At 40.4% G+C, this 14930-nt stretch overlaps 1 protein-coding gene across 7 annotated transcripts in view; it reads right to left on the reverse strand.

The window, feature by feature from the left end:
* The window catches only part of GPM6B (glycoprotein M6B), a 162857-nt gene that overhangs the window by 45029 nt on the left and 102898 nt on the right, over positions 1–14930 (reverse strand). For 2 of the 7 annotated variants that reach the window (XM_073614875.1, XM_073614874.1), the window contains exon 1: positions 11311–11709. The exons of 3 other annotated variants lie outside the window; for them this stretch is intronic. In XM_073614875.1, coding sequence (XP_073470976.1) covers positions 11311–11371 — 61 coding nt within the window. In that variant the 5' untranslated portion in view covers positions 11372–11709. Of the gene's footprint in view, positions 1–11310; positions 11710–14930 lie in introns of those variants that run through there. 2 more of the 7 variants (XM_073614873.1, XM_073614876.1) reach the window with 2 other exon arrangements.

Here is a 14930-nt window from a genome sequence, read left to right on the forward strand (position 1 = left end):
GTTAGCACTGCATTGGCACCCGCTGCAGATCGCAAGTGCAGTGTGTTTTGAACATGGTGCAGGAAACACAGGTTTCCCACTCCAGGTTCTGTTGTGAACAAGCACTAAAGCAGAACCAAAAGCAAAACTTAATTTTGGAAACGTAAATGAGGGTTATAACCCGTCAGTTTTTTTGCCATCTCTGTCCCACAGCCAAAATAGGAAGTGAGGATATCCTTGCAAATAGGGAATCCCTTGGGCTCTCCAGATTACCAGAACTAGTGAACATATTCTGAGATTTCCCCCCATTATACTTTTCTGGGGATGACTCAAAAATTTTGGGGTTTTTCCCCCATTTTTACTGGCAACTGTAAGCTGGTGGGCTTTGTTCAGTTCAAATGGATTTTGCACTCCCACTAGAGAGAGCAGGAATAGCTCTAGAGAAAATGTGGTGCGGAGCTAGGGTTATTCAGTGAGATACCACATGGGCAAAACTATGCTGTCAAATCTCTGAAAAGTTGAGTTCAGGTGAACAAAACCAGGTCCACATGAGTTTGATGTAAAGACACTTGAGTTGCTCTGACCTCAAGCCAACAGAACGCCTTGGAATGAAATGGAATTAAAATCCTGTTTTTTCAATCCAACATCAGTAGCCGACTTCATAAATGCTCTTTTTGCTTAAATGAGAACACATTGCTAAAGATACTTTTTTTGGTAAGCCTTTCCAGAAAAGTGGACTGTTATAGCTATAAAGTTGGAGAGCAACTGCATATTTTTGTCCAGTTCTTTTGAAACGGGATACCAAACAAGCTCCAACAGATATGATGATCAAGTATACCCAAATGTTTCAGTTTGAGTTGGGTAGAGATGAGCTTAGGCATCCTCCAAACTCATTGACTAAGGCAGGCAATACATGGAGCAAATTCTTTTCCTGCCACCACGATTGATCAACTTGGGTACATTCAGCCTGCCCACATATGGTTCAAATCTCGGCCAGTTCAGGAGGAGATCCGAACAGTGTATGGCCTGCTTAAATATGGGCACTAATGTCACCAGATTCCCACCAATTTTTTTTACTTGTGCCATGAAGTGGAGAATTACTTGTCCTGCAGCTGACTGGACCAGAAAATAGCAAAGCGAAAATTCAGATTGAGAGTTTGGAGGATGCCCATGCTCACCTCTCGTTACAAACCAGGTCTAGGAAGTTGTATTGAAGTTGCACATTGCAAGACTGTTCAAAAGCACTCCACAGAAAAGTAAAGAGACTGCAAATAAAAGTTTTCATCTATTGTGTAACTGCATCTTAAAGTGGTTGTAAACCCTCACAATCCACTTTTGGACTACAGGTAAGCCTATAATAAGGCTTACCTGTAGCTAGCCCAGATATCTCCTAAACTTGCACAGTTTAGGAGATATCCCCTGTATCAGCATGTGCCGACGTCATCGGCACATGCGCAATGAAGCAACGGCATGTTCATGCCGTTGCTTCAGTTAGTGTGCCATTACCGGCGGCTCCCGCCAGAGGAAACTCTGGGAGCGATGTCGGCGGCGGGAGCTGTGTTCTGGGACAGCTGTGGGGGTTTCGATCTAAGGTGATTATTTCATAATGAGCTAGAATGCTATGCATACTAGCTCATTATGCCTTTGTCTTGCAGGTTTTTTTTACTTTGTGGGTTTACAGCCACTTTAAAAGAAAAATTTGGGGTTGTTTTTTTTCCAATCATACTTACCTAGTTGGATGCTGCATCTGTCCCCCGCCAGCTCGAACACCAAAAACTGAGCGATCTAACACCACCGATCACTCGGTTATCAGGGTTCCCTGAACAGAGAGCAGCCTGGATCCACACTAGGTGATATGAACTGAGGCACGCACACACTATGTTGGGACATGCTTTTTTTCCCTTTTTTATTTAAAAAAAATAAAGGGCAGCATTCATGTGCTTGAAAGCAGGCCTCAGCTATAAAAAGGATAATTAATATCCTATGAAAACACAAAAAGCATAAAATTACAAAAGCAGTTTTTGATGTAATATTTATATCCAGTCCAAAGCTGTACTTATATTTCTGGCATTGGATGTCCTCAGCCTGATGGCCAACATCATTTAATCTGCTTACTCTGAGCCCATATTAAGCCTGTGACTGAGAAACAAAAAGAAACCCAGCAAAGTGATGAGCCAATTTCTATGTCACTCTGATTTGTCTTCCTATCAGCATACGTCTTTTCTGAACATTAACTAATCTTCTTGTGCTGCTTCCTCCTCTCACACCCCAGCACTGTTGTACAGGGAATACAAGAGGCTGACAACCAGGTTAACTTCTGGTACTGACTGCTTGCAAAAAAAAAAAAAAAAAAAATTTATATAAAAGTAAAAGTTATATAAAAGTACTAATGAATACAGAGCTGCATTATTTGCCTTTTACAATGGTCCCCATTTCAGCTTCAACTCTTTCCCACCCCCAAGCCCTATATTAACATTTCTCAGTGCAATGCCTTGTGTGGAGGAAGTTAATAAAAACATCCCATGCTGGCCGCTAGTTCTGTAACACGGCTGTATCCGATGGCAGTCATTGTCAGACGCAGCGATTAGAAACCAATCACCGTGGTTCCTAATGAGGTGATGACTATAGTGATTACATAAAATTGTTTACAAACAAGCTGGTGCTAGCCAGCTGAACGGTCATTGTGCCTCTCACTGGGCAGAAGCAATTGACCAGCTACAGCTATTTAAAGTGATAAGACACCTGCTAAAAAAATAAGGAGATTAACTAAAAAGTTGAAAATAAAAAAAAAGTATTATTAAAAGCGGCTAAAGACGGACCATTTTTTAGCTAACTAAGCAGGGAATTTATTAAAATAATGTACCAAAAAAAAAAGAAGAAAATAACTAATATATATATATATATATATATATATATATATATATATATATATATATATATTTTAATAACTATAGCTATTGATAACTCTCAGCCCCGGTTCACACAGGGGCGACTTGTCAGGCGCCTTAGTCGCCTGACAAGTCATGCCCCGTTCTGTACTATGGAACCGTTCTAATAGGAGCGACTCAAGTCGCTCCGACTTAGAAAAAAGGTTCCTGTACTACTTTTGGGGCGACTGCATTGACTTCTATACAGAAGTCATTTTGCAAGTCGCCGCTGAAGTTGTGTGCAGGTCGCCTCACAGAGTTGCCTGCAAGTCGTATGAACCAGGTCTTAGACTTTAATGGCAAGATATCTCCAACTCAACTGCTGGTACCAATACAAAGCCAAGTCATTTCACGCTCCTTGCTGGATTATTCATAATGTTCAACAGGACAATAATTTAGGAATCCAGCTGCAAATGAATGACACTGTTTTGGCTGTGTGTGTGGTTGGGCAACTTCTGTAGAGAAGTCTTGCTGCTGAATTTTCCAAGCGATATAAAAAATGGATTCAATCTGTTCTCCCCAAAGGGACATCGAACTAAGGTGCGGCTACCCAGTCAAAGGCAGATATTTACGCAATCATTTAACAATGGGGGGAAAAAAGTTGATACATTCATTTTATTTTTAATCATTTATACGATTTTCAATATAAAATATAGATAAAAGGCATACAGAGTTGGTAAAACTCCATATGTAGTAGTTGGGATACAATTCCAGTAGAGATAGTATCGAAACAGTGACTGCAAAAGTGAGGTTTTTCGTAACAAACGTATCTTTACTAAAAAGTTATTAAGACCTCATTCACACCTGAGCGATTTTGTGCTTAAAGTTTGTAGCTCTAACATGCTCAACAAACAAAATCCCATTAATTTCAATAGCCCTTGTTCACATCTGAGTGTTGTCGCTTGTAACAAAACGCTATTTGCTCCAAAAAAGTACATGAGCTTCTTTTAGGTAGATTGACCCCATAGACGTCAATGGGAATGCCTGAAAAATGCACATGAGCGTTTTATGAGCATTTTGTCGCTTGTTTTCTGTCAAAACAGCGGCACCCCTAATCTCCTCCCCCTAGTACTTTCAATTGGCTAAAATAAAAACACATAGTCACAGCCCCATCTGGAATAACAATACTTATCCGGAACTGGCAAAGCTGCAGTGTGCAGCCCGGTGGCGAGCATATGGTGTTACTCTCCTCCGTCACATTTTAAGTAATGGCAGGTTGCTCCCATTTGCCCAGATACAAGCCAGAAAGGGTTTGTCAAACAAAATGTACTTCCCCTACCTTCAATTGCAGCACGCCATTAAAGCGCAAGCATCCTTACAGCAGGTAGTGCCATTTCCCACTCCTATTTTCAATATGATGCAACAATTCACATCCACTAAAGGGTTCATCTCCAGGTGCTATGCGATGCTGCTGCCAGAGTACCTGGAGAATTTTCCCAACACGGCTATGGAAAAAAGGGTGGATGAGGTGGGTGACAGACTGAGATCAGTGGTCGAAGGCCCTGGAATTGGTCCACAGCTGTTCTTTAAATATAACCCAAAAACTGTCTCAAATATAAAAATATATTTGCGGGTTCATCGTGCCCCACTTAAATTGTTTGCTCTTGGACTCCGCCCATCTCCTTTGGTGGTGCCCAAATTTGCACCACTTTTGGACTCGCATAGTAAACACCATTAACAATACTTTTCAAGTAACCATCTCTTAACCCTAAACCGTGCTTATTGGGTATACTGGATGAGGTTAAAACAGACAAATATATGTCCAGAGCACTGTTCCAAGCTCGAAAGCTGATCTTGCAACATTGGATCTCTCAAACCTCTTCAACTTTAGAGATGTGGGATTACCTTTGAGATATATAAATCAGAACACCTGAAACTTGAAAAGATTTGTAAAAAGCTTGTAATACGCTTTTAAAACACTTGTGATATGCTTGCAAAGCCCTCACATAAAAACGCCCAAAAATCGCTCTGCTCAGGTGTGAACGGAGCCCAAGTATGGAGAATCACCATTGAATACATTTGTTTTAGATTTACGCAATGTTGGCTTTTAATTAAATTTCCATACATAAAAATGGAAGTGCAAGTCATTTGTATTTTTTTCTTTTGAAGTGGTTGGCTCAAACATTTTTCCGATAGTTTTGCTGCTGTTTGAATGGAGTTTCAAAGAAAAGTGTGGCGCAGTCTTACACACAGATATCATTCATGGAAATCCGTTGATGAGAAGGGCTCATTTTCCCAATGTCCTAGTAAAGGCCTGGATAGCATCAAAGCTTTGATGCTTTTTAGATGGCAAGGCCAGACTAAAGCCTTAGCACATCAAACAATCCTGCTGAAGTATTGGGACATACAGAGAGACTCTTGTTATTTTTGGCACCTACCTTTAACACTGACTTGCCTCCAGGAAACATCACATTCAAATGTATTATAATACAGAATACACTTGGAAGTAAAGCTACTCTACTATTTTGCAGAGGAAAAAAAATAGAGTAGAATGAACTCAGGCGTATCACTAATTATGCTTAGTTTAGCACCTTTTTGATGGGATATTTTCAGCCCTGGACAGAAAAATAAAAGTATTATATGCCAAAGTAGTCCCCTGCTTTACCGGTTCCACTGTCCCGTTAATCTACAATAACATGTTTACAAAAAGAATCGGAACATTCCCATTGATCACGATACATTTATTATTAAAAATGCTTTACGAATAAAAAAAGAATGATTGTGATCATTTAAAAATATAATACTGATCCATAAATGGTATAAAAATGTATAATTTAAGAAAAAAATGATCTTATTGAATGGTGTCCTGCTTCGCTGCACCTCCCCAAAATACTAGCATGTCGTCTGGGAGTTGGGAGTGCTCAGCTGCCACTGGTCCCCATGTTTATTGAGCATGCCTAACCGTGGAGCACTCGGCTTTTTTTTTTCTTTTCACTTTCACTGGCACTGTAGTGCCGCATTATTGGTTGGTATAGTGCAAGGGGCTGGCCCGCTCACTCTATGGAAATGCATGATGCTGTGTGGTTTGACTGCCTGTTTCCAAGCAATTATTGATGCTCTGCAGCCCTGCCACCAGCATCCTAGTAACCAATAAAGCGGGATCCAGGTAAGACCATCCCTGCTCAGAGGGGATGGAACAGGGGAACTGACATACCCACTTGCATACCTAATAACACAGTTGAAAAGCAACTGGCGACTTAGGCCAGGCCTTACACGGTACAAATTTCTTTCTTGCAACCACGGGTTGCAGGAAAGTAATTTGCACGATTCCCCATCAACACAGACAGTGCTGACATGGAAAACCCTCCTGTTGAGCCACTGGCTGCTCCCAGGGGGAGGGGGCAGCCATCCCCTCCAGGGGAAGACACGATTATGGCTAGTGGCTATAGCAGCTGCTAATGATAATCACAAGAGAATCCGGAAGACTGGTTGTACCCAAGTTGATCAATTGATCAACTTGGTACATTCAGCCTACCCAATAATGGTTAAAATCTTGGCCGGTTCCTGCTGAAACGGCCGAGATTTGAACCAGGTATGGTCTACCTTAGATCAGCACTGTCAATCAAAGCTAATTAAAATATTTTTTCCCTTGTTAGGTGGTTAAAACGCAGTGGGGGAGGAGGGGTGCATTGTCGACTGTCATGCAGAAAGTGCTACATGTACTTTGTCACCCAGGGGGAAAGAACGAGTGAAATGATTGGTGAGACAACTTCTTTATAAGCCAGCTTTGGGCATTCATTTTTTTCCCCAAAAAAAGTTCCCCAAACTGTTGAAAAAAATGCAGATCTGGCTGCAATACCTACCTGCGTTGCAGCATCCCCAAGCGTAGTTTCTGTACTACTTTTGGCAACTTCGGGGTGCAATTTCAATAGACATCGGAGCAGAAACCCGCACAGATGTCTCTGAAATCGCCCCCGAAGTCGGGACTGACATGCGCTGTCAGTGTGAACCCAGGCTCAAACTCATGTTAAATAGGAGTCAGTACAAACCTGTCATTATTTAAAGTGCCTCTGATTAACCCTAAATAAAGTTCAGAAGTTCCAGTAGGTCTTTTCTGACATTTTCTTAGTCGCATCCCACAGCAAAATCCATGGTCCGCAGAGAGCTTCCAAAGCATCACAGGGATCTCATTGTTAAAATTTATCAGTTGCGAGAATGGGTACAACAAAAATTTCCAAGGCATTAGAAATACCATGGAACACAGTGAAAACAGTCATCAAGAGGAGAAAACATGGCACAACAGTGACATTACCAAGAACTGGACGTCCCTCCAAAATTGATGCAAAGACAAGAAGAAAACTTGTCAGGGAGGCTGCCAAGAGGCCTACAGCAACATTAAAGGAGCTGCAGGAATATCTGGCAAGTACTGGCTGTGTGGTACATGTGACAACAATCTCCTGTATTCTTCATATGACTGGGCTAGGGGGTAGAGCAGCAAGACTGAAGCCTTTTCTTACCAAGAAAAACATCCCAGCCCGGCTAAATTACCAAATGCATCTGAAGTCTCCTAAAAGCATGTGGGAAAATGTGTTCTGGGCTGATGAAACCAAGGTTGAACTTTTTGGCCTCAATTCCAAATGATATATTTGGCGCAACAACAACATTACACATCACCAAAAGAGCACCATACCCACAGCGAAGCATAATGGTGGCAGCATCATGCTTTGGGGCTGTTTTTCTTCGGCTGGAACATGGGCCTTAGTCAAGGTAGAGGGAATTATGAACAGTTCTAAATAACAGTCAATATTGGCTCAAAACCTTCAGGCTTCTGCTAGAAAGCTGAACATGAAGAGGAACTTCATCCTTCAGCATAAAGACCCCAAGCATACATCCAAATCAACAAGGGAATGGTTTCATCAGAAGATTCAAATTTTGGAATGGCCCAGACCTGAATCTGATTGAAAATCTGTGGGGTGATCTGAAGAGGGCTGTGCACAGGAGATGCCCTCGCAATCTGACAGATTTGGAGTGTTTTTGCAAAGAAGAGTGGGCAAATATTGCCAAGTCAAGATGTGCCATGCTGATAGACTCATGCCCAAAAAGACTGAGTGCTGTAATAAAATCAAAAAGGTGCTTCAATAAAGTATTTGTTTAAAGGTGAGCACACCTATGCAACCATTTTTTAGTTTTTTTCTCCCTCCGCCTAAAAGATTTGTTTGTTGTTCAACTGAGTTGTATAGTTTATAGGTCACATTAAAAAGGTGGAAAAAGTTCTGAAATGGTTTATCTTTGTCTCATTTTTTGACATGACCTGACATTTTAACAGGGTTGTGTAGACTTTTTTATATCCACTGGACATAATGGCTCCTGAACTGGGTGTTTTAATTCATCCTATGGTCAAACATTTTATTTAGTACAGGCTTCAAACAAGTCCTCATGGTTGTACCTTCTTGGCCTATAATGTATTTTGGTTTGTTCATCCAATCAAGTCTTTCTGCATGGATAGTCAATGCCCCAGTGAGTTTAATTGTGACAGGATTATACCATGTGATTGACAGACAGGAAAAAAGATTAGATAGCGGGGCCAAAAAAAAAAAAAAAAAAAGGTGGCATCAGGTGACACATGCTCCTCTCAAACATATACTTCTAGGCAAATATAAAAAAAAAAAACGCACCACACAAACCTTTTTTAGTGCTCATTCACTGCAGATCAGACATTGTCTGGTCAAAGGATCAGACCATAGCGAAATAAAATCTATACTAAGTTTGGACTGGAGACGGAGAGCTTGTAAGGCTGGCTATACATTATAATATTTTCTTGTACAATTTCCTTTAGATTTACCAAAACCATGTAATAAGGTCATAAGTAAACACTTTCAGTTCGTGCAATCAGGCAGGCCTCACACTACATAGTTGAAGGTAAATCTAAAGGAAATTGAATAAGAAGATAGTATAATTTATGACCAGCTTTAACCACAGGTGCTGCAATCTTCAACGCAGCCAAAATGCAAAGCCATAGGAAAACAGGCTCTCTCAGCTGAGCCAGCTCACAGCAATGTACTGCGTTGGTGTGTGCGGTCAAAAAACTAAAAATAAATAAATATGGTATATTTAATTTCAGCAGGTTACAAGGGGAGCTTTGAACAACATTCATTGCACATTTTCAGCAACTAAAGCAAAAAAAAAAATGTGTGAACATAGAGCACAATCTGGTGTAAAAACGATCTAATGGCAGGTCAAGTGTCCATTAGCATATCCTTCCATGACAATTACCACTTGTATGGGCACTTACAAAAATGCTATAATACCCCCACCCCCAAAACAAAGCGTTTTATGCAGTTCTTTGGCTGCCACTTCTTACACAGCAATAAATGTGACACTTGTCATCTTGATGCCACTTTACAAGCACCAATTCGCCTTTGAATTGAGTAAGGTACTCATAAACATTAGATGGTCTGCTATCAATACCACATAAATCAGATGGTTCTACAATCTGGGTGTCAATGGGTTGTAAAACAAACACATGACATGTATTCAGGGTGAGGTTAACAAGATCAGCAGCTGGGTTAGAATTACATGGACAATCCAAGCTTACACCTATTTTCTATTTCCACTTCAGTGCTGATCTATAAGTTTTAACTAAACATACCTGAACTCCTTAAAAAGAAAAGTCATTGATTCACTAAAGTGTCACCTTACCATCAGTGAAGGGATTAAAGAGCAATTGTCACACAAAGCTCAACAGCCAGATCATGCAGTGGGTGGGGGCAGGTATTTCCCACCAAAGCACATCATGGGGTAGACAGCATGAGACCACATAGTTGGCAGATTGATGTATTTGCCCAATTCCATATTTAAGCCTAAATGTCATGGTGTAATGGTACCAATGAGGTGTATAAAATGAAGAGTTGCTGTTCAGACATAGAACTTTTTTCAAAGAGACAGTAACTTTTCCAGGATTTCCTCCAATGAACCGTAGCAGAATGTGCCACTCGCCAAAGTATCCTTTTTCTGGAGAGCAGAAATGACTAAATGGCTACCATACCATCTGTTACCCAAACAACTATCAGATTTTGCATGTTACAAACACAAAAAGCCCCTGTAGCATCTGCTGCATGTAAAGCAGATGCACATTACTGTTAAATCCCACAGGGAAAAAAAAGAACAAGAAAAAACGAGTTCCAGATCAAACAGGGTTAAGATGCCCATCTCCTAACACATGACTGTCACACATCCTCAATCAGAACAGGATCCTTTATTTCCCGGTAACGTTTTCAGATTTTCAGTTAATAAGTGTACTCTGTCCACTTATATACTCCAGTGAGAGTGGATATTATACAGTTAATCAATCCTTATAAATTGAGGGTAAGCCTGATGCTATATTGAATGTGATCTGAGCCATAAGTGAATTTTGACGAGTAACCAGTAAGAGATCACATTTCACAAGGCTTCCCTACCTGCCGTGGCATTAGGAATACCTTGCAGTATCAGATAGAAAACAAGTCACTAGGTACCTACTCAGACAAGTTCTGATGGTCACCTTTAAATCACAGAAGGACTTATTTAATTTAAATGAAAGCTTCCATAAGGAATCTTGGTTCAATCTTCATAGTTTAAACCCAATGTAAACTTCTCTGTATATCATCATTCTACTGATGATTTTATTAACTTTCATCAATGGGTCATATTCTTGAATGCCCACGATCCTCAGATATACACCTAGAGCATAAATGTAACTAAACTGGAAGCAAAATTATCTTTTTACCAAAATAGATACATTTTATAATTTACAGAATAGCATTATGGCATTTTTTTTTTTCAAATCGGTTTTAATAATGCTTACAGCACATGAACAGATGTAAGCCCAATCTGACGAGATGGCGTAGTTTAATAGGAATCAGAGAGGCAACATGGCCCCGAGTTGCTAAGAAACCACTTCCCTGTTTAAAAGGGCTACTACTTGCATGTATGCTTCAACAACCTGCAAAATAATGGGGACTGCTCACTCAAAATCCCTGGGGGCCAAGACAAGACCCCAATTTATGGATAAAGGGGGCAAAAGCCTCAGACCAACTGGACAGGGATTCTACTGACTGATCTGGTTTTACTTGTTTGTAAACAAGTAGATCATCAATATACAAAATTGGCAAAAAAAAGGGAGCACACACACCAAAAAAAAAAAAAAAAAAAAAAAAGACCACTAAATGAAAAAAAAAAAAAAAAAAAAAGTAAATATAGAATGATAATTTATTGATTATGCAAGCTGGGTCTTTAGCACTGGAGAGTAACCGATCCATGCTCTTATAAATAAAACAAATATGTTAAGCAATCTGCAATCACACAATCCACATTATTTGCTAAGCTTTATGGAAGAAAATAAAGGATGAAGAAAGGAGGCACAGAGGATGAGGTAAAAGAGTGAGACTGCCAGTGGAAAAGCCTCACACAACAACTCTATGGGTACCTTTTCTCTCCTGGCTTTGTTCTGTTGCTTCCTCTGCTGCAGTTTCCATGGCTGGCTTCATCCCATGCACCAAAAATGCCTGTTTAATTCAGCCCTCCAACAAACACTTTCCTGTCTTACTTAGCTGTAGATTTGCTTCTCTGTCTCCTATTTACAGCAGCAGTGATTGAGTGCCTCTGTTTTGCACTCCACTAGATTACAGCCCTTTTCCAAGATGCAGACTTGTCAGCTCCAATTCCGCTCTGCCTCCTGGTCCTCCAAGATTTCTGCCAGAAAACAAGTCATACGTCATGCAGGATCCCTTGCAAGAAAATGGCCATTCGGAGCTTGGTTGTACCCAGACTTACTGAGGAGCTGAATCTAGTAAGAGGGAGAAATCTGCTGACACTCCCCCCCCCCCCTTTTCTCATGCTCAACCCCTCCTATTCCCTCCAAAGCCTCCCTCATAAAATGCTAATCGCTCTTCATAATTTAAGGATGCACATGTGACACCACCACAGGGATGTTTGGGAAGCAGAAGAGTTCCCGTGTCACATGGCATTCAGAAGTGGGGCCCTTCTATGTTATTATTTGCCTTTCTGAGAAAGGTCTATTGCATTATCACACAGGCTTTTCCCCAAGGAACCATTTTCTCACTTTGCCATGTGATTGATGCCATATGCATTATACTTTGTACACACTATGGCTTTGTGCTAGCTAAAAAGCAGCACTGACCACTGAAAATCATGGGAACATACTGTTAGCTTGTAGAATTTTAGGGATAACATGGCACAGACCTCCATCTATGACACAAGAAAGGAGATAAACTAAATAGTGAAGTTTTGAAAGGTTAAAGGCTGGAACCAGCTGGAGAAGAAGTTACAATCCAGCTGGAGATTTGTATGCTTTGTAAACTTCCTGTGCTTTTTAGGATCATCTTTATGGCTAAATACTTAATATATATATATATTTTATGGAAATATATGTCAATTTTGTAGTTAACCTGGTAAATATTTTTCTTAGCCTTTCCATTCCCTAAGCATTAAAACATAGTAGTACTTTCAAAGTATGCTACACATCACTGGTTTTAGAATGCGATCTCCAAACTTTTCAGTATGAGGGCCACATCGCATATTTTACAAATTCATTTTATGAACGAATCAAATTCAAATGAATAGGTTTTATTTTAATTTTTTTTTTTTTTTTGTAAATCCGTATGATATAAATTTACTGTGAAAAATTCTAAGAGCTTGACTCCATAAGAGTCCCCATCAAAGCCCCCCTTACATTGAAGTGCCCCCTAACCTTAGGGTCCCCGTCAGAGACCCCCCCCAGTCATCAGGGTTCCCATCAGAGACCCCTCCATCAAGGTCCCCATCAGAGTCTCCATTTTTATCAGAGTTCCCCCTTTCATCAAGGTCTCCATCAGAGCGACAGATAAAAACTTGCAGTGGACCATATTTGGGAGGTGGGCTGTAGTCTGGAGAACTTTGTTTGAGAGCTTGTTCACACCAAATGCGTTGGAACTATGCTGGCAGCTATTTCCAGCGCAGCCCCAACGCAAAGACAAGGCAAAATACATTGGTGTTTATGGGATTTACTAAAACTGAAGAGTGGAAAATCTAACGTAACTGTGCATGGTAGCCAATCAGCTTCTAACTTCAGCTTGTTCAATTAAGCTCTGACAAAGAACCTGGAAGCCAATTGGTTTCAATGCAGAGCTGTACCAGATTTTGCACTCTCCAGATTTAGTAAACCAATCCTGCTGTTTCCAACAGTCCTCACCACAGCTTTGCTTTTGTGCGTTTAAAAAAAAAAAAAAAAAAAAAAAAAAATTATATATTTTTTTAAGGCTTCATGTACACGGGACGTTGTTCAACCTCTCCTGAAAGATTTATCTTGACAGCTAGAAACCAGCGTCTAAAAACGGCCGTTTAACCGGGTTTACATGCTGCGTTTACGTCTAGAAGCATCTCGAACAAACATTTTTTTATTTTTTCTGCTAAACACAAGTTGCCGCGTTTGGCGTTTGAAATGCCTCTAAACACAGTTTCTGAACGCATTTTTTTGGGTTCCAAAAAAAGCCTCTAAACACAACTGCCTAGAAACGACTATAAACGAACCAGTGTACATGTACTGATAAAATAACAGAGGAGGGTTCAGGAGCAGTTGAAAAAAATGCCCAACTGCTCCTAAACGTCCGTTTACCAGCAGCAGTGTATATGAGACCTAACACAGCGGGCTCCAAAGCAAACCATCGCATCCTGACATTTCAATAAAGTTTAATGAAAAATAAAAGTAAACCATGCAATGCACAGAAATTGGCACTATCTTGCAGCGCACACCGGCAACCCTACATCTAGAGCACTTTGCTATTGTAAATGAGCCCTTTAACAGTTGAACACCATTTATAGCAATAAAAAAGAAAAAAAAAAAAAGAAGAATGTAGTTGTGTAATATAAATTGCATGAGTATTTATATCTGCTATGACACCACCCTTTTATCATGACTTATACAGTAGCTCACTTAGAAAGGTAAGGGCAGCACTAGAAGCCAATCAGGATGTGCTGAGAGGGAACAGGAAGACAGGAAGTGAAAGCTAAGAAGAGAAGAAGACTTATCCGTGTGTTGCTGCTCCTTGATTGCCAAATTAGAAGGCTTGGTGTAAGGTGATCACATCACTGCATTTGTGAATTCCAACAGAAAGAGTGGCATCAACCTCCTGGTTGTGCTGTCTGGCAGAGGTCTACTAACTGCACAACTGACTGGACACAATTACAATTGTGAGAATTCCAAATGTATTTTTAGCTATTGTCTGGAGGTCAGATTTAAGGCTGGCCATAATGGGATAAAATCTTGTCTGATTTCTGTTAAATCAGCCAAAATTTGTGCAAACGTTGGCCCGACAAACACCAACCAGCTTGATAACAAATTATATATGACGTGGGATGGGTGGAAAAATGTAATCCTTAGCCGCACCATAGATTACAGCTAAAAAGTAGTGGAGGTCCCTCTATTCCTACTCTTTATTATGGATGGGGAAAATTGATTGATTTCAGTAGTTTATTTAAACCCCAAAACAAAAGCGTAACATCACAGCCTAATAGTGCTTAGATGTGGTGGTTGCATCTGTTTCCTTTTTTCAGGCTTTTTTGCCTATATTTTTCCCTGATGATCCTGCCAGTAACACACTTCCTGTCCTGGGATAACACCATTCACTAGTTGCACTGCATCTTTGGAGGAGCAGTGTTGTTACCATAGGCTGCTCTTCTGAAAAAAAAACATTCTGTCCCCTGGACATGGAGGGAAGTTCTTTTGACATTCACATAAGACAGCTGGGAAGGCTAAAAACAGTTTGATATTTCAGCTCCGTACACAGGAATTTCCAAGGACATTTCTTCCAGGATCAAAGGGTATATTTCTGCAATTGCAAAAAACATACTTAGCATGAAAAAAAGAGAAACCAATGCAGCCATTACACCTAAGGACCGGTAAGCTGCAATATAGTACATTATTTAGATGAAGAGGACTGGAAGGACTGGTCTCTAAAAACTCAAAGGTATTATGAACGTCATCCTTGTAGAGGCAGGCCATCGGGTGCCTTCTCATTGGTACCTGGTTCCTGACCTTTAGTTGAAAAA

This window comes from Aquarana catesbeiana, linkage group LG02, assembly GCF_042186555.1.
Source record: "Aquarana catesbeiana isolate 2022-GZ linkage group LG02, ASM4218655v1, whole genome shotgun sequence".
In the NCBI taxonomy this organism is placed as follows: domain Eukaryota; kingdom Metazoa; phylum Chordata; class Amphibia; order Anura; family Ranidae; genus Aquarana; species Aquarana catesbeiana.